This window comes from Paramisgurnus dabryanus, chromosome 3 (genome assembly GCF_030506205.2).
Source record: "Paramisgurnus dabryanus chromosome 3, PD_genome_1.1, whole genome shotgun sequence".
NCBI classification, from domain to species: Eukaryota; Metazoa; Chordata; class Actinopteri; order Cypriniformes; family Cobitidae; genus Paramisgurnus; species Paramisgurnus dabryanus.
This window is the reverse complement of record NC_133339.1, coordinates 38,327,614-38,353,290: the sequence shown is the minus strand read 5'-3', so window position 1 is coordinate 38,353,290 and position 25,677 is coordinate 38,327,614. Positions and strand designations below refer to the sequence as shown.

At 39.0% G+C, this 25,677-nt stretch overlaps 1 protein-coding gene across 1 annotated transcript; it reads right to left on the bottom strand.

The window, feature by feature from the left end:
- Positions 1–624: 624 nt before the first annotated feature.
- s1pr2 (sphingosine-1-phosphate receptor 2) lies at positions 625–23,886 on the bottom strand. Its single transcript, XM_065250276.2, has 2 exons — positions 23,161–23,886; positions 625–3,294 (listed from the first exon to the last, which is right to left on the bottom strand). Exon 2 carries the CDS (start codon positions 3,191–3,193, stop codon positions 2,081–2,083), a length of 1,113 nt encoding a protein of 370 aa, XP_065106348.1. The 5' UTR covers positions 3,194–3,294; positions 23,161–23,886; the 3' UTR covers positions 625–2,080.
- Between the last annotated feature and the right edge of the window lie 1,791 nt (positions 23,887–25,677).

Here is a 25,677-nt window from a genome sequence, read left to right as displayed (position 1 = left end):
CCTTTCAAAATAATGGAAAAAGGCACAAAAAATATGCAGTAAAAAACCTTAAACAGGACAAAAAAAACTTGCACCGTTATGTGCGTGTGCTGTCATTTATTAAATTCTTCTTTAACGCACCTAAATGACTGAAAAAAAATCACTGTGCCATGTAACGGATTTTGTCAAAAAAAGCAGTATTTCTAAGTAGCTTGAGGCCTGGATTAAGCAGATTTGAAGTGAAAGTATTTGATTGACATTTAATATGTGCAGTTAATATCATGATCTCACTTTTAAGCTGCTTTTGCATCTCAGCTCTTCATGTACACTCATAAACAGTAATAAAAAATCCAAAAAAACAACAATCAAACAATCTTTTTTTGTATTTAATTTATTGTAAAAAACGGAATGAACTAACGTTTATGTACCTACATTAGTGTTTGGGATTGTACCGATTTAGCACAGGCTACTAAACACAAGGCTATTGCACACAAGACATTCTATACGTATACACTTTTCATACATACTGTACATAGATACATACAAACAAACATACATACTTTCATATATTTATCATAAAAAACAAACATTGTTCCACAGGGTTGGCAATGTTTTACACTGAACGGAGTGACAGGGATGCTCACGCTGACTTATACGAGTCTCTATGCGAATTAAAAGTAAGAAAACAAAAAATACATTAGGCGTTGTATTGGAAGAGCTGCCGAAGTGCTTTCTCTGTTGAACGAAGCGATCAACAGAGGAAACGAAAACGTGTTTGGATCAAAGAGTGAATACGTCTGACTGTGTGGGTGAAAGTTTTTGATGACAATAACACACATGAATATTAAGATCAGTCTTTAACAACAGGAAGAAGCATAGGAAATACTGGACTTCCGGTGGCTGCAGGAAGTTTTGATCTTCGGTAGATAGTGAACAATTTGTCACCAAATTAAAGACAGCTAAAGATATCCCCCAATATCTTAAAATGAATATGCATTTTAGAGAGACAGAAAGGCTCGCTTAATTTGTCCTAATCCTATTTTCAATGAACTTTAAATGTCAATAAGACTTCACAGTGAGAGAGTGCTGAAAGCTCAATACTCCACAGGAGAAGAATGATGTTGGTTAATACTGTCGATTGGCGAAATTTTCGCTTATAACACTTCATTCTTATATTCAGTTCTGTTTGTTAAGAGGGCACTAAGTAGGAAGCATACGCTGCCGCAGCGATGCTACAACATTGTCATTCCAGTGGTCTGGATTTTTTACCTGCTACTGTAAGGAACAGTACACGCTCGTTTCCGAAAATCAGTAACTACGTACTGATTGTGCTTTCCTCTAAGAAAACATTAGGAATGGTAAGGATAAAAATAAAACAGCAAAGGTACAGTAAGCTTAGGAGGCCAAAAGATGAATCAGGAGTAACATTGAAATTGTACACAAGTTTGCCATACATATTAGTTATTACACAGGTTAGACTTTCATGCAATACAATAATGCGGAATACTTTTTGTCTGTAATGTAAAGGGTGTTATGTATATCAAATATTTCGATAAATACGTTATGCAAGCATGCATGGTGGTTGGGGGCTCGCATGGATTGCATTTTCATCTGAACCATAACAATGGCAGCCTACTTATAAACACATTGAATATGATGATCTTGAATGTGATTGGCCAGAATGTGAGTATAAAATACAATTGCAAACTGCCTAAAAGTCTACAAAGTGCAATATTTTCGACTTTGATTTATTTAGAGAGGGACAAAGGTTTTTGCATTTTCATTTTCTTTTTTGTCATCCACACACACAAATTGTCTAATGAGCCAAAATGCAATAATTCCCATTCGAATTTGGTTTCGTTAAAAAAGTCAAATATGTGGCGCAAGAGTAAGCCATGACTCTGTGATGGTCGTGAACTTTTTTTTGCAAGGACAGAAGCAACAAATAACACAAGGGAGTCCAGTGCCACGGCTGATATTTGCTTTAAAAATGCAGTCCGCAGCAAATTGTGATTCTTGTTTCATCTCTGAACCCTTCCGTGCATGGATTTTCTCCAAATCTTCTCGAATTCTCATTTTCAAGGTCACAGTGCAGAATGGTTCAGACACAGGTAGTGCAGTCCTGCATGATGGGAGTTGACTGATTTTCGTGTTTGATGGTGCAGTGCTCCATCGAACTCGAGCTCTTGAGCGGCACCATGCAGCGGTGGGGAGGTCTGCCGCAATTGAGCAGCCCCCAGCAGCAAAGAACCCTGAGGAACTCCTTCCTCATGTCTTTACTTCGCAACGTGTAGATCAGCGGGTTCAGCGCCGAGTTGAGAGTGGCGATGCCGAAGAAGACGACGGCGTCGTTAAGAATGGGACATTGCTTCATCGAGCAGGAAGTGTCCAGCAGAAGGATGGTGAAGGCGGGCAGCCAACACACGATGAACACACCCAGCACGATAGTGACGGTTTTCAGGAGAGCGTATGCTGGAGAATTGGTGGCCTCTTGTTGGCTTGTGCGTACGATAAGGTAGATGCGAACATAAAGGATCACAATTGCCATCAAGATCATGCTGAAGATGGTGACGACGAACCGTATGTAGTATCTGGAGTTGAGAGGTAGGACAGCCGAGCAATCATCCAGATTGTTAATACAGTTCCAACCGATAATAGGTAGACCTCCTAAGAGAATCGACATAACCCAGCACGCTCCGATCAGAAGAAACATCCTGCATGTTTTGTTGGAGCCGTAAACCTTGACTTTGGTTATGGCGATATAGCGCTCAATAGCGATAGCCAGCAGACTGAAAACCGAGGCGGCCAGGGCTATGAAAGCGGTGCCCTCTCTTATGAACCACTGAACAGGAAACAGTTCAAACGTCCGATGACCCGACAGGAAGATGTTGGCGATGTACGCCGAGCCGGCCAGCAGGTCAGAGAAAGCCAAGTTCCCGATGAAAAAGAACATGGCCGAGTGGAATTTCTTGTTGCGGAATACTGCAATGAGCACCAGAAGGTTTTCCAAGATGATGATGCTGCAGATGATCACGAATAAAATGTCCAGGGAACTAAAGCGCCCTTTACTTTCCATGCGTTTCCGCAGTTCGCTTTTGTTCATGTCCTTGGCGACGCAATAGTGGACCTGTATCAGGGTTTTGTTGAAATACTGCGAGTACTTGCTCATGATGGCGGATTGGCAAAGTCCTACAGCTTTGTGATCAGGAGTCATTCAGAGGGCAGCTTGTCCGAGCTTGTCTGGGCCAGCAGGGGCAGGGGGAATGAGACGCCCAAAGTCACGTCTCAGCGGCCCAGGAAGCTACTCTGTATCACCTGCAAACAAAAGCGAAACAAAATTACTGGCAGTCCATTAAATTTGCCAAATCATATAATAATATCAAATTAACAATTACACAATGTGAACCAATGTGTCAACAAACAGAACTGCCATCTTTTTTTGAGCGCTCAACATTGGTGCGAGATCAAAATAAAGTACGTGTTTGATAACAAGTAAAGGCAAGGGACATTTTGAACGTGTACTTGTTTTAATACAACTATTTTTGCAATTCCTGTGCCTCTAGTGTCACATGTATTTCACATAATCCCATGCAAAGTCATTTAGACTCTTCCCCCGTACATACTACAAAACAGAAGCTCATCCTACACACATTTAAAGAAGTTTGGTTTCCTGTTGTGTGTGTGATGTTGTCAACATGGTGTTGGTATTCACATTCTAACGCATACTAACACATGTTCCTGCCCTATGAACTACATAAGATTAGTGCAAGCAACAGACTATATTACTTTTACACCCACAAGTAACTGCAGGGGAAAGAAATGGAAACTTTGCTGTGCCAGTCACTGACTCACAATGTAAATTTTGCGTCCCGTGGTGTGAAACATGTTGAAAATATATCGTGTCTACCAAAGTTTACAGATCAATAAAGCTTTGTGGGCTGGTGGAAATCGCATAACCCTATCTAGTCATCAGAGGCGAATGTTTCCCCTGAACAAAAATCCCCCAAAAGGTAATAAGTAAAAACACTTCAGCCAAAAAAAAAGAATGCTGAGATTGCCATCTAATCTGATTCTACAATTATGTCATTTTGTATTTAAAGTAGAAACTTATCAAGACTAGTCATATTTTATTCATCTTTTCTAGGAGAAAAACATCACCTATACATTTTGTTTTGCGTGACAGCAACATAAGGAAAAATAAATGCAATTAGCTGCATGCTATGCACAATACCATTTTTCATTTTAAAATTATAATTTATTATTAATATTATTATTTTTAATAAATTATATTATTTTAAAATATTCAATTATTTAAGATGTGGTTTCTATACTGGAGGCACAAATCCTGTCCTGTTACTTTCCTCGCCTCCTCATAATTCCCTTTAAAAAATAAAATGACAAAATGCTCCATAACAAAAATATTAAAATGTTGATACAACAATACAAATTCATTTTCCTTGAAGTTTCATTTACCTACATTCTCTAGATCAGGGGTCTCCAACATTTTTGTGAGCCAGGGCTACCACAATGGGAAGACAATCTGGATAGCTTTTTTTGTTTGAATTGTTGATTTTATTTAATTTTATTTGTTGATATGTTTTAGAATTGTTTCAAATTTTAACATACATTAAAGTGGCCAAGTTTAGGTTGACCATATATGCCATTATTCCCGGACAGGATTTCGGGTGTGTCCTCCGCATACATCATTAAGGTTCTCACATTTCGGTTAAAAACATTATAAAATAAACATTTGTTTCTCTTCAGACAAACAAATTTCATTCTTTCAGTGAAATGTAACTAACGATTGCTATTTTCTGAAATAGAAGTATGTGGTCGACAAATGACTTCCAGAGGACGCACCGGAAATCCTGGCCAAGACGTGTCAAGGTAAAATGGCACGTATGGTCACCCTTGCCAAGCTAATATGAAAATATGTAATTAATAAATATCAAAATGAAGGCTATTAATATGCTTTGGTGGGCATTTCACAGACTCCATGCGGGCACCATGTTGGAGAACACTGCTGTAGACAAACCATATATTTGGCTGGATCTCTAGACGCTTGCTGACGCCTACTACTTAGATCAGCTGTTTCCACTACTTCAGAAGGTTGCCACACGTTGCTTGACCAAATAAGGTCCACAGCCCACAGCCGATCAAAGTCAGCACAAAACTGTAGCTCTGCAGGTAGAGCATTGAGTTAGAAGTGCAAACGGTCACGGGTTTAATCTCAGGGAACACACACGTTAAAACATCTAGCTTGCTGTATAAAGTACTTTGGAGAAAAGCATTTTCTAAATACATAAATGTTGCCAAAAATTAAATTTTGGAGACAGCTTTTATCCAAAGTGACTTACAGTTCAAACTATGCATTTCTTTTATTAATTTGTGTTGTTTACTAGAATGAAACCCACAACCTTTTTGTTGCTAATGCAAATCTCTACCCATTGAGCTATAGGAACACTAAACCCTCCTAAAACGAACAAATCCCCAGTCAGGCCAGAGTCACTGTAGAGACTATGCAACCATGTGGAACGGCATCTGGAGACAAAGGCAGGAATTTGAGTCATCTGTGTGATGCACACACCTCGCACACTTCGACATCACTTTTTGATGCACACAGTTCGAAACCGCTCGCATAAATCCAGATGCAGACTCAAGTAAACACTGCAGGAAACACATCACGGTCACCTATGAGAACACAATAAGGCGCAGCTGCGCAGAAAGCACCACGAATCTAATGCCAAATGCCAACAATATCCAGCAAGGTCACTTCCTTCACCAGCAGAACAATGACTTCCTTGTCCAAGTTATATTTCACCGATACTCTCCTAAAGGTGGACAGATCCAAAATTACATCGTACGTCAACTACAAAACGAGAACAATTGTACGTTTAATTTAAAGTATTTAAATAAACAGCAATTCAGTACACAGTGTCCCTCGACTCTGAGGTACTCCAGCTGTTTTAGGCGTCTCCGTATAGGCAGCTGCATTCAATGGCAGCATCCTAACAGAAATGAAATGTGACGGCAGCAACTTCATCACAGGAACAATGCAATGCCATAAGAAGCAAAAATGCACATATAGCAATATGTAATTTATAGTACATCTTATGGTAAGACCCCCATATATGAGAGATACGAAAATCCCCCACATCGAGTCATGTTGTGACAAATGGGGGATTTCACTCATTTTTTCTTTGCTTTTATTTGTGTCTAATGGTTTAATATTATAAGTTGTTTTGCAATTTTGAGAAAAACAATGTAATAATTTGTATTAATTTAGTATTGAAAGAATAAATAGTAACTTCATATCTTTTGCTATGTTGGATACATTCTTTACAGTGTCACAGTGCATTCTGTGTTTGCTTTCTGAATGAAGGAGGCACTACACTGTAAAAAGTAAAAGTTGGATCTATAATAATAATAATAATAATAATAATATTATATAATAAAGAATAATAATTCAGGTGGTAACACTAAAAAAAAGTAGTTGTGTCGATTTTTTTAACTTTTAAGTAAAAAAATGAATGTGAAAAACTTTACATTTTGTAACACCTAAAAAATTAAGCTTTTTCAACTTAAATATTTCACTTAAAGTGAGCAAATGCAAGTAAAAAAGCTATTTTTTAGGTGTTACTAATTGAAGTAATTTTTTTAAGTTAATCCAACTTTCACTTTTTATATTTTTTGTGTATATTTGAGTTGTCTATGTATTGGAAAAGCTTTCTTTGAACAACAACAACAAAAAACTTTAAAATGCTCACTAGCACGTTTTGTCAAGATTTGCTCAAACTGTAAACAAATGGCAGCTTCTAATAATTACACATCGCAGTTTCCTTCTCAGAAACAGAAAGATACATTTCGAGACCGCGTCCACCCACTAAAATTTCATATCTCAGAACAGGTTTGAGTGCGTAGTTTCGCTGCTGACGACTTATGTTTGCGATTTCACTTTGGCATCCCAAAGGTCCCTCTCGCATGCACTATTGGCCTTGACGTTACTGTGGAGACCTTAGCTGTCTTTCATCTAGGGATTTGACAGTATGTGAAACCTGATTGTCTGGTTTGTCTGCAGTTCTGGTTTGTTTGCAGTTCTGTCTCCAGCCTGTCTTCCATCACCATTTACTACCCCCCCACACCAACCCTGTCCTTCACTGCAGTCCACAGGCAATAATCCTCGCTGAAAGAAGGCAGGGTTGCTGTTTAGGAATGAATGAATGCACTGATAGGCATTTAGCCTATCTTTCTTCTTTATCAGAACAGACGAATGCATCAGCATGTAGAAAGACACAAACCTGTAAAATGTGTAAACGCAACTCTATACAGTTGCGTTTTTTTGGATTTAGATGTGGGGATTAACATAGACATTACATTTACGCATTTAGCATTTATCCAAAGTGACTTATGGTGCATTACAAGGTATACATTTCTTTGAATTGGTTTGAACCAATGAATGCCATGCTCTACCTCTGAGCTATACAGGAACACGTTTATAGCATATTGAAATATCATATATCGCAATATGATAACATCACAAAACCGCATGTTAAGTACCTACTTGTTCATATGCAAATAATTTGTATAATGTAAAAAAAAAGATTAAATTACACTTTGCATCGCCGGCCTAATGCAACAGTCTTTCACCTACTAATTGCTACAAATATTCATGTGAAAATACATCCCATGTCCATTTTCCCATTCTCTTAACATAGTTAGGCAACAGACATACGTTCTTTTGTCTGTCGTACATAACATCGTCTGCTATTTTAGACCAAAGGAAGTGTTATTGGTTTCAGAAAACTAACATCCTGCTTGCTCTTGAGAGCTTTAGCAGCGAGACAGTTATTGTGGGAAAGGTTCAGTGGAAGGCGAGAGACACAAATGCAAACAGAGGAAGTTGATATGGATTCTTACAGGTGTGATACGTGCGGCAGGAAATGAGTCTACACGACAAGCCGTTCTTCTTTGTTTCAAACCGTCCATCTGGCATTGAAACCGAATGCGAGTCTATTACATTGAAGAATCACAGTGGATCATTATATTTAGGCATTTGGCAGATGCTTTTATCCAAAGCGACTTACAAAATGGACATACTAACTTAGACTAACATCTAGCCACACAATTTGCTTGCATTGATTCAGATTTGACAATTATGTCATGAGGGCAATGTTATGAAACAGAGAACCATATGTTGGGTTTGCCCAACTCCCACTTCAAAAACACTGAAACATGAACCAAAGACCCCAGTCTCATGCCGGCCCCCGCCCACGTCCCTGTGACAGCTCGACAAAAGCCCCAGGTGTTGTTTGCGCTTCCCAGCAATACCTGATAAGCCCCAATTAGTCAAAGGCGTCCGAATGGCAGAGTTTCCTATAAAGCACCTGTTACTTAGCACCATTAACCAACAAGTTCTCCAGAGAATATCATGTGTTTGCAGCTTGCATGCAAAAAACTGTCAGACAACCGCACTTGGGAAAAAAGTGACAGATGTTTCACTTCTGTTTATAACTGTCGACTCTCGTGTCATGAAAAAATCAGCCCACACAGGTTAAGTTGTCTAGCCAAACCTTGTAAACAAAGCTTTGAAAACATCAGTTTTAGATCTCTTTTTCAATACGCCCCCTCAAACAGAAAAATACTAATATATTTCTTATTGGCATAACCCTCTATAAGGTCAAGTTTTTAAGTGCGTCTCCTTGCCTGTGGTCCCTCACAATGGATGGGCAAAGTTCAGATTTTGCTGTAATGTCACTGTCAACATGTAAAGTGCTTCAGGCAATTGCACACTATGCATTCTACATCCTGTGCTTTACGTGATAAGCATCATCATCGACATGACCACATTCTCCTCACACCTCTACCACAAATGCACCATTACCTACAGCACGTTAATATGAAGTTTTGTGACACGCGTCAAACTAGCATAAAGTGCAATGAACATTGCAATAATGCGAAAAGCAGTCACGAGATGAGCACTAAAGTGAACGGCAGAGGTTAAATCAAAATAGAATCAGTTCAGTGCACACGATCATTAAACTAATCATAACTTGCCCCGGGATAGTTGTACAATTACGTCATACGTTATTGCATTGATTAGCAAAGCCGAGCCCAAATACCGGCTCTAAGAGAGTATAACAGCACTCGCAGGCACACAAGGGTGGGGGGAATGGGGGAGGAAAAATCCATCTGTTGGCAAGGCCAGAAAGAGTCATGAGTCAAAGCCAGTTAATACAGTGAAGGTGATAAAACACAGAGCACACAGGACTCCAGGGCGACAAGGCTCTACGAAACACACAGTTACTTATCCAAGTCTGATAAACAGTTAACCACTTCTATGTCTTTCACAGGTTCGCATTAAAATATGAAATAAGCATATTTGGCGTGCTGTCCGAGAGGAGAGCTCCGAGCTTGAAATATTAGCCTGAATCCAAAGTACTCCCACTTCCTTAACGGAGATAGATATACCAGCTGAAAGTAAAGCGATGGGGTGGAGGAGGGATGATACAAAAACCATAATGGGACAGAAGTGAGGGATGGCTATACTGTATGTGTAGAGCAGGGGTCTCCAACCTTTTGTGGGCAAAAATCAATAATGAATAAAACAATCTGGAGGGCTACTTTTTGAACAAAACCTTTTTGTAGAGGCTTTTACACTTGGTATTAAAGGGACACTCCACTTTTTTTGAAAATAAATAATTTTCCAGCTCCTCTAGAGTTAAACGTTTGATTCTTACCATTTTGGAACCCATTCAGCTGATCCCCGGGTCTGGCAATAGCACTTTTAGCATAGCTTAGCACAATCCATTGAATCTGATTAGACCATTAGCATTGCTTAAAAAAATAACCAAAGAGTTTAGATATTTTTCCTATTTAAAACTTCACTCTTCTGTAGTTACATTGTGTATTAAGACAGACAGAAAATTAAAAGTTGTGATTTTCTAGGCCGATATGGTTAGGAAATATACTCTCAAACTGGCGTAATAATCAAGGACTTTGCTGCTGTAACATGGCTGCAGCAGGGGCAATGATATTACCAAAGCCTGAAAATAGTCCCTTGCTATCGAAAGTAACCAAGGGGACTTTTTTCGGGCAGTGCGTAATATCACTACGCCTGCTGCAGCCATGTTACAGCAGCAAAGTCCTTGATTATTACGACATAATGAGAGAATAGTTTGTTAGCTATGCTAAAAGTGCTAGCGCCAGACCCGGAGATCAGCTGAATGGTTTCCAAAATGGTAAGAATCAAATGTTTAACTTTAGGGGAGCTGGAAAATGAGCATATTTTCAAAACTGTTTACACCTGGTATTAAAACTTTCGACTGCTTCTTTGAGGGGATGGTCTGTGGGCGAATCCCTCTGCTTTCATTTAAACGCGAACAGGAGAGATGACGGTTTAAATTGACACAAATTAATATTAGGTTGTAAGTATGCCTGTGCCGCACAGTGTTTTGTACATGTTTATGTAAGAGCTTTCTCTGGAATTTCTGAGCAATTGATGAAATAAGCTTGTGCAACTTTCACACGCTCACAGAATTAAACTAATAAAAGACGCGGGGAGCAAACCCCTTTGGTTTTATCAGTGAAAGCCTAAAGATAGCACAATACATCACATTAGATAAATAGGTGGAGAGCCATTTTTGTGGCTGTTAAAACACATTCGACCACAAGCACGTTTACACCCCAAAAGCAATACGATCAAAAGTGTTTTCGACTACCTTTGAATGTGGTCGAAAGTGGATGAGCTCGAAACTTTTAACACCCCATTTACACTTGTCTTTAGCGTCGTTTACCTGTGATCCGATCAATACAAAACCCATCTTAATACACTCTAAGAAAGGATGTGTTCATTTTTAACACATTGTATTGTGTTATGCTATTTAACACATTATGTGTTATATTTAGGGCTGGTCCAAATACCAGTTTATGAGCTTCGAAGTTTGTTAATATATTCGAACCTTAGGGAGGAGGCTGAAAATATTCTCTCTAAAGGCAGTAATCTCTGTGTCTCTGCAGAAATCCCAGTGCTCTGTCCAACACAAAAGTAATCCTCGTGACTCCTGGTGACACATTGATGTCTTGTGAATCAAGTTTTTGCAAGAAATTTAATGTTATTGACAACATCATTAACGTTAATTCACACAAGCCTCTGGCCAAACATGAGGGCAATCTTCTTCTTGTGGGGTTTGGTGGCAGTTGCAAACCAGGTTCTCAGCGCCAGGCCGCCACCTATAGGCGGGAGCGTAAAGTGCACTTCCTGCTTCCTTCCAACTAATGATGTTGAAAAAAAAAGAATATTCGAATCTCAAAATTAAAAATCGAATGCCAACCCACCAAACGAATATTCGAATAATCGAATATTCTGACCGAGCCCTAGTTATTTTAACACATTATATGTGTTAAAACAACACAAAATGTTTCCGATAATAACACAGAGATATCAGGGCTCCAGACTAACTTTTTTCACTAGGAGCACTGTGGCCCCCAACTAATAATTTTAGGGGCACAACCAGAAAATTTAGGGGCACACACCGTAAATCAACATGCTAACCAAATATTCACATTTCTACTAATTTCCACTGTATGTGCTGTTTTCAAATTCAGTGTCACATCACAAAAAAAGGTCAAATTTACTGGTCGCACATGTGCGACTGGATGTAAAATTCAGTGGCACACTTTAAAATTTTGGTGGCAGTCTGGAGCCCTGGATATGTATAACACATTAAATGTGTCGTCGCTAACTAGACACAAAATGTGTTTAGCGAGAGCAAAAACATACATTGGAATATCAAACTCTTAATTCCGCCGTTGCTAAGAATATAAAAAAACAAACCATACAAACATTTGCTGGCTCATCAAAGGCTGTGGGTGATAAATCACTTATCCACAAACCAATGAGTTTGATTTCTGAGCTCAAGCTGCAAGTTTACCCATAACACAGTACCACCGCAAGTACCTGGGCTGCATTATACGCTTAATGTAGCCCCATTTTCACAAGTTAAAACGCATGTGGGCAGGCCGAAGCAAGCCTTGACACAAATACATGTGGACCAGCCTTGTGCACAAATGTGTTGCCACCGCCACTTTGCAACAGAGCCTGGGGCTTCCTTTACACTTTCTTACACATGATAAAAGTTTCCCACAGTCAGCGTTGAGTTCTAACTGCAAAAGTGCCACTGTTCCGGGCTGTGATGTAACAGGCGGCCTTAACCAATGAACACATTATAACAATATTGGTTAAATGCCATTCTACTCGCTGCTAAGTATTTCAACAACACAACAGCAAAATTTAATAGTGCATATTCTGCTAAAACTTATGCATTATATTTCGGTTTGCATTTTTTTGTCAATGTTGTTTGACTTAATGTATACATATTTATACACAGAGTGGCATTAACACCTGGCTTTTTGATTGCTTTTGAAATGCAGCCGCATTCACTAAATGCGACCACATTTGCCTGGGTAAATTAAGAGCAACCACCTTGGCCTTTGTCTGACCACAGACCGTTTGCTAAACATTAACCCGTTACAGTATTTTTTCCATTCCTAGTTAGTATTTATTCATAATGCATGCGTACTTCTACAAGCATTTAAAAAGAAACCACAAATAAAGGTGTGTGTTTGAGCATGTTTGGGAAAGTTTTAAGGAGTCAAAACCCGATCTGGGGAGGTTGTGCTCTCTGACTCATCTAAATGTACTGATGCACAAAAAAAATCTCTGCCTTTGCCAGAAGATAATCACTTCCCTCACAAGGATCTCCACTGTTATCTTCAAGACACGGATGAGGACCAGGCATATAGATAATATGGAGGATAGAGGCCTAATCTCAGACCTTCACACGAAAACAAAACACACACAGATGCCATTATCAGCGCGTCTCATCTGAGAAACCAAGCGTATACGCAGATGCAAAGACATAACACTCAATGTAGACATATAGAGCGCTTCAAATTTTTTACTTTAGTTCACATAACTTTGGTTAACAGTTAGTTGTAGTGACTTGCAGGGAAAAAACTGAGATTAAACCGCAGATAAGATGCTGGCTTCAGCTGCAATAGACACTCAGGTCTTAAATATGCTTTCTAAATCTATACAACTTCAAAACAGCGTGAACTCTTTGAACAGCTCCCCAGGGCTCTGGGGTACAATGGATCAGTGCCTTATCTTACAACTTGGTAAGCAATTTCAAAGTTCATGGGGAAAAAGCTCTGTGAAATCTTACACGTGCAATTCAAAAATGCAAACACATTATTGTGAAACCTCCGGTGCAATTTACAAACAGTTTGACTACCTCTACAAGAAGCACCACTTAAATTTAAAACGCTGCCCTATGAATAAAAAGTTTTTGACATTTTGATGTTCTTTTATTTAATCAAATTGGGCTTAGTGTCACAGACAAGGTTTAAGCCTAGTCGCAGCCTAAATTGCATGTTTGAGCCATCTTAAAGGGATTGTTCATTGACAAATTAAAAGTCTGATATTTTTTAAATGGAAACAGATCTGGGGCACTATTCACTAGTATTATTTTCCTTCTACGGTAGTCAATGGTGCCCCAGATCTGCTTTGTTACAAAGATTCTACAAAAAATCTTCAAAGAAATGTATACAGGTTTGAAACAACATGAATAAATAATCACATTTTTATTTTTTAGTGAACTATTGCTTTAAATGAAAATAACTTGCACTGATTTATCTTAAAATATATCAGTGCTATTGCGAGAAATTCAAAAATCTTTAAAAAAAAATTATTTTAAATGCATGCATCAGGTTTATTTCAATGCAGTGTATTTATATATAGTGTATTTATGTTGATTTTATGTATTAAAAAATACATTTGCAAAATTTTTATGAAAGTTAAGACTGAATGGAACTAAAAATGTAAAATGGTGTAACCGCCAATTGCACAAAAGACTGAAAAATATTAAATATTTTATCCACCTTGATGGCATGTAAGCGTAAACATAAAAAACATTTTAAAATATCACATGGAAATACATTTTATTAGTTATTACTAAATGTAAATTTTAACGCGTTTTTGTAATATTTGTCCTGACATATGCTGAAAACATCTAAATAATCTTTGACAAATGATGTAAAAATGTATGTAAAAAATCATATTATACTAAACTGATTATACTTTATTCCACAATTTAATATATTTTTATTTAAAAAAATACTAGTTAGAAAATACACTAATTGACACAGACCGGTTACACCACATTGACATTTTTGCAATAATCCCCCAAATATTCTTTCAAATTGAAATAAAACCAGAAATTGTAGACTTGGTCCTCAAAAAAAGAGTAATCTGCAAATTTATTTTGAAATTTTAACCCTTTTACATTTAATTGAACCATATGGACACAAAATAATTAACCTCACGTCATTGACCCACACACTAGTAATATTTTTAAGGCACCTTGGTAAAGACTTCATTTAAGTCCCGCCTGTGAAACAAGGCCATAAAGTTTTCACGTTTTTTGAAATGTGGGAAGAGCTAATCTTTGAATAACTGTCCACCACTGTGCTACACTTCTGCTTGGTTGTAGGTTGGTGAAGTATACTTGGCCCAAATAAAAAAACCCATCTCCGAATGAATAAGATATTATCATCACACTAGGGTTTGCCCTTCAACCAGATTAACTACGATTTCTACACCACTTTTATCATCCAATCACATAGTAAATGACAGCAAACCATTCATCTGCAACCCTGATATCAATATCTGAGGTCCCTTACTGACCAGTTATGCGGCTTTCACATAAGTTGCGGTGTGTGCTGCGCTATGAAACCCATTGTTTTGGCAAGTTGGCATGTCAGGTGTGTTTTAAGTCAAATAGCTTGTTGTAGGTAGGCAGCTTAAAGTTACGTGAAATGGAGTCGGGCAACATTAGTCTCTGTTTTCCTCATCGACTAATTAATGCAAATATAAACACTGTAGTAATTTATTGAAAACCCCGCCTACTTTGGTCTGGCCATCAGAGCACAAATCGCTTGGCTCCGCGAAAACCAGCGGCGAGCGCAGCGCACACCGCGTCCTATGTGAAAGCCGCATTACACCACCTAAACATAAAAACTTAGACATAAGTCCTATGTCGGGCTTAGCTACGTCTACGTCTACGCCTACGCCTGTTGCAAGGTTACTCTGTCTTCATAAATATCTAACTATCATCCTGTTTAAGATTTTTTTTGGTGTGGTCTCTTTGTTTGTGTAGCCTCTGCATTAGACATGCCATCGTCTCGTCAATTTAATCCTTTCTATTTTTAAGAAACAAGTCAAGATGTAATACTCTATGCCTACGTTTCACTAAACTTAAGATTTAGTCTCGGACGTTCACTATGCCTAGATGGTGCAACACATAGGTATAGTAGAACTGTGACATGGTATAAATTATATATACGACTTAAAGCGCATTTTACGTCCAGACTAGTCTTACGACCGTGTGTACGTCCAGCTGGTGCAACCGGACCCATATCTGTAGCACAAATACCACAAAAATTAATATTTAAAACCATGAGCACAACCTATACACTTTGCAATCGCTATTAATAAGTCTCATTTCCACAGAACAATATAAGCCATACAAAACAACCTGAAGTAAATCTACGTGCCTCTGAATTAATTTTTCAATCAAGTCTTTGTTTTGACTTCATGTAAAACACAAAAGCCCTTTCACGGCCAAGAGGCAGTGGCAGGTTGCCACAGACTGTGTCTGAACGTTGGATATATATTAAGCTCTATGGGAGTGAAGGGGCCAAAGCATGAGAAGCTTTTTCACATGAGTTACATTTGTGTCATCACTGCTTCAGGATACATGAACAAATCTGTTACATCTTTGGTTTATGTCTGTGGTGTTTATTAATTCGCTGATGTCTGTGTTTTGAGCAAATGTGTGAAAAACAACAGGAAGGAAAGAGCTGTTTAAGAACCACAGGCGAAAACCTTGTCTTTGTCTGAACCATTATTGAAAATGACCAACATTGTGAATATCTGCTACCCCAACCCCCTATGGTTTAATGTCTACTCTGTAGATCAAAGCAAGGGTGATTAAAAACGTCAGAAAGATTTCATTAACAACCCACAACCATGGTCACACCGTCTGTAGCTCATTAGATAAAGAAGATCGCATTAGCTCATCATTAATTCATCTTCTAAAGAACCTGCGACTGGTTTAGGCATGTCTAGACCGAGATCTGCCTTCAATGCCAGGCAATCTTCAAGCATGGGAACATGGCACATAATAGCTAAAGTCTGATCATTTACCAAGGGTTGTCAAAAAACAACAACATACATAACAAGAAACTTTACAAGTGGTTTACACTTTACCAGAATAGCAAAGAAAAGTTTTTATCTGTGAATTGACCTCAATCACACATGGATCAAGTTTCACATGCTTAGTTTTTCACACAGAAAGTATCCTTTAAAGAAAGGTCCTAATACAGAAATCGCATCTGCTTTGTTCTGCAGCCCTGCTCCTATTCCCCCATAACACGAACCACGCCCATGCTCATATTCTTCTGCTTTATCATGGGATGTGTGCGTCCCGTCTGTGCTCTCATCTTCTAGACAGACGAAACATGATGGGCAGATTTTCCTGACATTGTACCACGGAGCAAATGTGACCCGCATGTGTTTCTCGTATGCATCAGTTTGGAGGAGGTGCTGGCGATGGAGTGTGTGCATTTCGGAGGGGGGTTGAGGGTGTGAAGTGAAGAAGGGAGTCTCGACAAAGGAAACAGGCATCCACATTGATGAACAAAGCAGTCCTGATTGCCTTTTGTGATACGATGCTGTATTATGGTCTGGTACCTTTCATCAAACAATGATGGTAGGGAGGGATAAGAACTGAGGCTGGGGGTTGAATGAAAAAGGGGCACACTTAGCTTTAAATGGTAAAGAGCGACAAAGTAGATTCAAAAACAGTCAATATTGGCGATTCTGGATGTTTAGAAAGAAGAGTATTAATACACAAAAACATGATTAGATGAAGAACATGGATATTGGCTTAGTCTCAAAAATGTACAGTGATCTCCCATTTTTCCCAGACCCTCCTGACATATTAAAACATTGCATCCCTTTGGGATGCCACAGGCTGGATTGCCTCACACAGACAGACAAGTCCCACTTCCCCCTCTTTGAAACGATATAAAAGTCTAAGATTCTGCAGTATACTTGGCTCTTTGTCATTTTATTTCCTTTGGGGTGTGGTTTAGTCATTGATCTAAAGCAGATCAAATTCAACAGGCTAATTGGTGCAGAGAGAACTGGAAAATTATATCATGTGGTCCTCCAACTACAGTGCCCTCCATACTGGGACAGAAAAGACAAAAATTGTAAAATGAATATGAATATTTTCGTTTGTAAAGTTTTAAATATGTATATTACAAAATCAAATTGATAACCCTTAAAAGGCCTTTATTTATCCAAAGAGCCATGTGGATTACTTTTGCAAAGGATGAATGCACTTTCTTTAGACTTGAAGGAGTGGACCCCGTATTCATCTATTATAAAGATTGGAAGAACTCGGATCTTTTAAAAAAATATCTGTAAAATGTAAAATGAAATGCATATATATATATATATATATATATATATATGCATTTCCAACAAGAATTAATTGTAATGTCCTTTCAATCTTTATAATAGATTAATGTGGGATCCACATGTGCATTAATTCTTCGCAAAAGTAATCCACATGGCTCCGGAGGATAAATGAAAGTCTTTTAAGGGTAATCGATGTGATTTTGTAAGAAAAGTTAACATATTTAAAACTTTACAAATTAAAATAACTAGCTTCCGATTACGCTGCCATCTTAGACTCAGCGTAGTGTACGCACTTTTCATAGTGATGTATGACGAATTGTTTTGCTCCCTGCTCTGTGCCTCTGCAAATAAAAAGTGTGGAGAAGTATAAGATGGCGGCATTATGAGAAACTAGTTATTTTCGTTTGTAAAGTTTTAAATATGTATATTACAAAATCAAATCGATTACCCTTAAAAGGCCTTTATTCATCCCCTTAGCCATGTGGATTACTTTTGCGAAGGATGAATGCACTTACTTTAGACTTGAAGGAGTAGACCCCCGTATTCATCTATTATAAAGATTGAAAGAACTCAGACCTATCTGAAAAATATCTGAATATGTGTTTATATGAAAAAGGATGGACATATACAACTCGGGTGGCTTTAGTGTAAGTAAATCATGGGGTCATTTTCCTTTTTGGCCGAACTACCCCTTTAAAAACAGGTGAAAAACTAAATCTGACTTTCAGTACTTGTGTCTCATATTCACCATTTAATGTTTATATATTTCTTGACTCCACAGCAAGAGTCAATGTATATGTCCCAATACAATTGTTGTGTGTTCGAGACAGGGGATTTCAGAACACATTCGCCACAAGCATCTAGACTGGATTGCTTAATCATATCATTTATGTGACTATTTAAGAGAAGTGACCAACTGTTTCCCCCCCAGATGTAACGAATTTTCTCCCCAATGCTTACCACTGATTTCGCAAGAAAGTAGACGGTTTTGTTTCATATCAGTTTCTGTAAACGACAAAATCAACTTGTGCAACATCTGCAGTTTCAGCAAAAAACTGCAAGAACATGACTACAGAAACGTCCCGCCAGAGAACAAGGCCATTCACATGCTAAAAGACCCCGTGTGGGCAGGATCCTCCTTTTTCTGGTGCTTATGGACATTCATGACTTTGCATTACCATGAGGATGGGTCTGATCCTATCACAGATGCCAAAGCTGAAAGAACAGGTTTGATGGACAAAGCCCCCCTCCACAATTTAATCTGCTGAGCCCGAGTGAGCAATCCAGCTCTTCATTCCAATAGGGGTTCTTCGGTGGGCTTCTTCCAGGTGTACAAACAAAAGCAGTCCGGGTAACAATACGCCGCGTATCACGAGGGGGAGGGTGTTTGGGTCTGGCATGCCCTTATCTCCCTCTTTACCTGTTCGAAAAACTTAATGCAGCTGGACGTAGTGATGCCTGGAAATTATAAAACCACAATCTGACCACAAATTATGTAAAGCCACAAATCATACATAAACGTCTCAGTAACAACAAAAAATCGTCAAGCCTCTTTGTGGTCGGTAAAATGGCGAACATTATAATAATGTGGGATACAGCCAAATTTACTGGGGTAATGTTGCTGTTAAAAGTGTTTCTCTACTCCTGAAAGCTTGCCATTTTTATGCCAACTAGGTTAGTGTATGCATACCTGTTTCCTGTACGCTGTCAGAAAAAAAGCTGTACCCTTTTAGACAGTCCTAATATGTACCATTTATGTACAGATATGTATAAATACCAATATGTACCTCTCAAGTACTATTTCGGTACAAAAATGTAGTTAATGAAAGGGTACCACCCCAATGACACTGACTATTTTTTCTGACAATATAACATATGAAGTACTACATACACAGCATGTTCTGAATTTGGGGTGAGTAGTAATTGATACCCGATTAGTCATTTAATGTTTTTGACGTTTTAATGTTATTTTGGAGTTTGGATGCCATACTGTAGGCTGGCATAATACTGTGCTTTGGCTTTTTTCAAATTCATCCTCTTTAAAGCACTGATGTTAAACACAGGCAGGCAGAGATTTGTTTTCTAAAGCCCTTCACCATTTAAGACGGCATGCCAAGTTAAAAATACACCAACTTATAAAAACGCATTTCGTTGCACACCATTTAACTCGCTTTGAACCCAAGAATGCATAAACAACCTTTAAAAAAACCTTTCAAATGGAAATCAAGTGAACCCTAATGAAAAGTTTTCAGAGCTTCCGATTGGTCGGCCAGTCATTGTCGATTATGAAAATATGCCTATTGTGTACACATGCTTCAAGTTTAAACTTGACTTGCTATTTTACTGTATACGATAGATTTATCTCAGTTAAAGAAAGCTTAGCAAAAAATCAAACCCATAAATATTGATTTTGCACAGATGCAAGACATGAGGACATGGAAGAACCTTGTCCTCTGTGGAAGGTCCCTCCGAAACTCTATCTGCCCTAAAATGGACAAAGTCCTTCACCGAACTGTAACGCTTCTCAGTAAATATTTAGAAAGTTTCCCCATGAGCCTTGCCGACATGTGTCTGTGTAAGACAGACAGATTAGGCTAAGCGACTGTGTTGTATACAACACAAATTTATTGGATGCGTTTATGATTATCTTAACGCAGAGTATGTAAACAACTGTTTGTACAGTTGCTCAGCAAAGAGGCGTAAATGATGTTATGAGCAAGGTTCAAGCAGACAGAGCGCAAGTAAAGCATTACCACGACACTCCCAGTTCTTGGCACATAAACCGAGAGCTCCATGTTGCCGGCTGTGAGTTGTAACTTGCTCAGCAGCAGCCTCCAAAACAGAAGGCGTTTATTTTGTCCCAGCTGCCACACCCAGCAAAAGTGTTTTTCAGCTGAGGAAAGATGGCATGCTGCCTTTTATGAGACAGTGCAAGCCCTGAAGCTTTGGAATCTCCAGGCTCTATTAATATCACCAACGATGGTCTATTATTGATGGTGCGATTGGAAAAAATGCTGTCCTGGTTTTAGCACACATAAATTGATCCCTGAGACTTAACTAGACCATATCAGCTTTCTATTTAATGATTTTTCTAATACAACTATGTTGTTCTTTAAAGCTATAGATGCCGTGAGGGATTTAGGCACTAAGAATCCACAGCGCCCTTTCTCTCAATGCGCTCATTGCTAAAATGCATAATGCACGAGTCCTTAAGGAATTGCTCCGCCCACACTGTGACCTGGCCCCACCCTTAACCCCTCATGTGAACAAGCCCAAAAATCCCACACTTCCAGTTCCCATCCCCGCTTGCAACATTTATTTATACAGATTTCTGTTTATTTATGCACCTTTTCTTCTATTAAACTTTGCTTCTCATACAGTCCTTCCTCTTCAGCTTCCCCATGCATGACCTGTGGGTTTGCAAGCCTAGATAACAAAGAACAAATCTCATTCTTGAACCATGTGCTTCGGGGAGAGTTGAAAGTAAGGTCAGGGGAATTCAAGAAAGTGACATCAAGCGCTAACAACCAGACAGTCGACCTGTAACTTCATTATGACAGGCACGACTCCGTCAAAATGAGCAGTAACATTCATATCTGAACTAGTGTGAACGGATCAAAAAGATCTGAAGAGTCATCATCGCGTCTGCTTCAGGAACAGTGAGTAATGCTGTCTTTACCCGAAAACGATCACAGCTGATGTGTCTCTCTCACGCGGGCATGGGTTGATAGTGTGAATATGAGTGAGGCACGCTGGTGCCAGTCGATTGGTTTTATTCTAGTTTAATGAACCGTGGCATCACATGATCCCATCGCGGATGACCGGCTGCCCACAGCAGCTTCAATCCACAGATCGGTTCACAGTGTGATAAAAATCTGTTTACTACACCCCACCATCACCTGTATACGAGACCCCACAGCCCAAACAAGAAACTCGACCCTTTCCCAACAGCCATCAATAGATCCAACACCTGATATTCTTGCTCGTCTAAATCTCCTTACTCTGGGAATGATGCCCCATCCAATAAAAAAAGTTAGCTCTTCTATAGTGTTGCGAAATTCCCATGTGAATCGGACTGCACTGTTAAAAAGGCCTGATGCAAGCTAGATAATGCAATCATTCAATTTGAAGCTTTTAGACGACTAACGTGACCACACACACACACACACATCTCACGTCTTCGGCTGAGAATGATGGATGAACACTTCTCAAAGATAATCACCGTTTCCTCCCACATATCAGCTTATCTTTTTGAGGGAGGCATCATTATGATTACAAAACATCTCAAACTCTTCCTCTTTTTAATGCACGAGAGAAAAAACAACAATCGTGTTTTGCCACTACCTCACAGAGGTGTGTTTAGTGAATAGATGGAGGGATGCATTTCACGGCTTGACCTGAATTCAGATGCAATGTTTCTACTATGGATTCAAGGGGAGGGGAAATGGTACAATACATCTGACCTAAATCTATAAAACCAAGAGTTTGTACATAGGAACATTTAGTCAAAGCAAACGCTGATCTTATCCACAAAACCAAAGCGAATTATGGTCATTACTCTCACAAACCTCAAATAACACCATTATTTCATTTAGCAGATGGTTTATCCAAAGTGACTCGCAAGTGAGGGAGCATTTCACATTTTGTTTCTGCACAGCTCACGAATGTGTTTGTAGCGCAAAAGGTCATAAGTTCGATTGCAGAAAACAAACACATGTATACCTTGCAATGCAGTTTAAGTCGCTTTGAAAACCAAATGCATACTGTAAATGTAAAATGTGTCTGATTTAACTTTAGAGGACTTGGAAATCATTCCCAAACTGACTACTTTCATAGTATGTTGACAATAAACATCTTCTCTTTGTTGCATTATAAAGAGCTGGATATTACATCTCGCTTTGTAACACTTGAGTCAATGATGACAGGGGTTAGCTTTTAGGGTGAACTATCCCTTTAAGAGACAGACAGTCTCGAGAGGACTCGGTCCAGCATAATAGTATAATAGAGTCTTTTGTCTTATTAAAACATTCTTTACGAACAATGCCATCTTTAGGGTGACGGATGGACAAATCCCCACGCACCCCATGCAAGGACTCCACAAATGTTGCACAGGGCTCCCTCGGCTCTATGAGCTCAGCACGAGCCCGTCCCTGTTGACAAATGAACCGCTGCAATACACATAAAGTACCGTGGGTCCGGTCAATTTTTAACAGCATGCGTGTTACGCATTACACATCAATGAACAAACAACAGCTGGCCGATTCTCGTAAACGATGCAGAAACGGGCTGTCTGTGAATAACACATTTTAAGTGTTATTGGTGGAATATGCATGTGTCGAGAGGTTTGATAAGAGACTATGTTTGAGATAATCTTATCAACGAGATATACACATCAGTGCATGCGGAAAGATCTGACTGAACTGTGAATGGAGGAAACGTGCCTCTATTGACAAATAAAAGAATCACAAGTTACTGTTAAAGTGTGAATTTTGTCAAGAGGGTCACACGTCGGTCTTTAACATTTGCTATAACATCTGTCTTTAACAAAGGATATATCATCATAAAAACACTGTTATGGTGCTGATTGAAATGAGAATAATAAAACATGAGGAGATTTGTTATTCTGATAAACTCACCCCATGTGCGATGCCCGGCAGAGAGATGAAAAGCGTGCCGCTGTTTTAAATCTTCATTTACAAAGTTTGACGTTACATGAGCCTCCGTAAATCCTGGATGCTTGACTGAAGTTCCGATAGCAAATGAAACTCGCAACAAAAACTGATTTTCACAAAAGTCAAAAGTTTCGTGGAGCAACGCACGTTACTGTGTTCAGCCTAACCATTAGTAAAGCCATGTCTATGAAAAGCGTCAAAAAGCAAAACTAGTCAACGTCTGACTTGTCGACGCATCGGTTATCACTGAATTGTCCGTTAACGTTTAAAAACCGGGGATGAATTCCACGCGCTGTCCCGCGGTCTTCTGCTTCTGTCCTCGTAGCCAGCAATCAGACTCGAGCTGCGCGCGTCTAACACAATCACGTAATACACACAGTCACACGCACGCGCACACAACCCACTGCAGAGTGTGCCCAGGTAATTATTTTTCCCCCTTTGCCTTTCCACAAAAATGATTTTACCACGAAAACATATCGCAAACGATGTTTCCGCCACTCAGTGAGGAGGTAAGATTTAAGAAGTTCGATTTATGGCAGTATTTTTTTTCTTTCTCCCCAGGGTACAAATGAGGTCCAGATGTTTTCTGTCTTTTTTTCTTCTTCCACCTCCTCACTTCCGCTCCGCTCCTCGTTGTTTTTGCCTCGCGCACATTTGAATACGGTTCCTCAGAACTTGTGTATCGACCTCCAATGACTTGTACTTTTAGCTGAGGGACGTCAATTAAAATGACGCGGCTAATGGTCACACGTCAGTCATAGCCTACTTGATTGACATCTGCCCTCACGTGGGTAGACTACGACGGGGGCATTTTCGCTGAGTCACCTTGGTGATTTGATTTATTTATTTATTTTAATAGTTCTTGCTCACATATGCACTGTCAATGTCTGATCTTTTTGTCTTGATGAACGAGTTTCGCCTCAGGTGTGTGCAGCTCGGTCTAGGCTTGTTTGTCATTGGGGCTATGTTGTATCGTGTTCGGGAAAAAAGGCAAAGTATGAATCATAATAGACTTGCTTCACTGAACTGAATCTTTGGAAAAGACTTGTTTGTGAAAAGTCCTTCAAATGAGGACCATGTGGTTAATTTTCTACTGTTGAAATGATAAGGCCCTCTAGCGTATATGGAAATGAGTGACTCATAATTAACGATACAGCCACCACAAAGCGATCCAAGTTAAGCAATACTTTGAAGGGATTTTAGTTGATATCAAGTATTAGATTTCACTTTTTGTAAATACACAGTTGCTAAATGAACCACTACATAATTAAATATATCAAAGTCTATTCTGACTGACAGATTAATGTATCCTGAAGTTGTCCAAAATACTCCAGCTTGAACTCTTCATTTCTGTCAGCTCGGGGGAGGGGTCAGGAACCCTGACCTCACTTCCTGTGGCCGACTTCACAGGCCACGCATTGTCTGTGAGTATGTGACGGGGCTCATGGGACTCCTCCACATCTGGCAGCTGTTTTGTACACCCCCCATCTCTTTCCACTCTCAGGAAGATCTATGTATGTTTCTGGTGTCCACCTCAGGAACTTCCCCAAAATATCTCTGCCGGCTTTAACTTTCTCTTTTGACACACTGGTATATTGCACGTGGTCCATCAAACGCAGAAGCTCTGACGTGTGTTAGGTCTGCCACAATTCAGTTGCCATCCTAAGTTTACTCTATGAAGTTCCGGTACTGATGTGGTTTATGCTTGCCAACATATTCAGGTCGAGAATTGGTTGTTTCATACACAGGTTGGGGGAGGGACAATTTGGCGCCAACATCTTTTTTTACATATGCCTTTCCCCGCAGGGCAAAAGAGACGTTGGTGGTCATTGCGAGTTCCTCATAAAAAGAGAACAAGGCACTTTATTTAAATTTAATTTGCATATGATTGAAGTTGTTATGCCATACAATCAAATGTTTCAGATATCTGTTAAATGATAAAGCACATTAGTTTATTTTTCAAAGTGGGTTCCCAGAGAAGATGCTTCTAATTTTAGATTGCAGTTTACGTTGGCAAAGTCATTAGATAGACACATCATCTGTCATTCAACAATCAATAAACAAATTAGTTTCATTTTAGAATAAATTTATCAGAAGGAATACTTCAACAAAACTAGTTTAAATTCAATCAAGTGCAATTTAGCAGAACATGTCTGTTTGTTGTTATTTCAACCCACATAAAGAAAAGTTCATAAAGTAACCTAAAATTATGGATTGCAGCTTTATTAAAATTTGAAGTAGTGATGATCGCATACTACAATATTATTATTTGTCCATCATTTTATTATTATATACATAGCTTGACTTTGATTGGCCAGTTACAGCTATTTTGTGGTATTGGCTGTGTCCGAAATAGCCTCCTATACCCTCATTCACTATTACCTACAGTGGCGGCCGGTGCCCAAATTTAAAATAGTGTTCAGTGTGTCATGTGTGTTGCTTGTCATGTCAAAATATGTGTTTGTTGTGTCATGTGAACCC

Bases quoted from the DNA above. Each gene is read 5' to 3' on its own strand.
- s1pr2 (XM_065250276.2), bottom strand. From the start codon at position 3,193: ATGACTCCTGATCACAAAGCTGTAGGACTTTGCCAATCCGCCATCATG.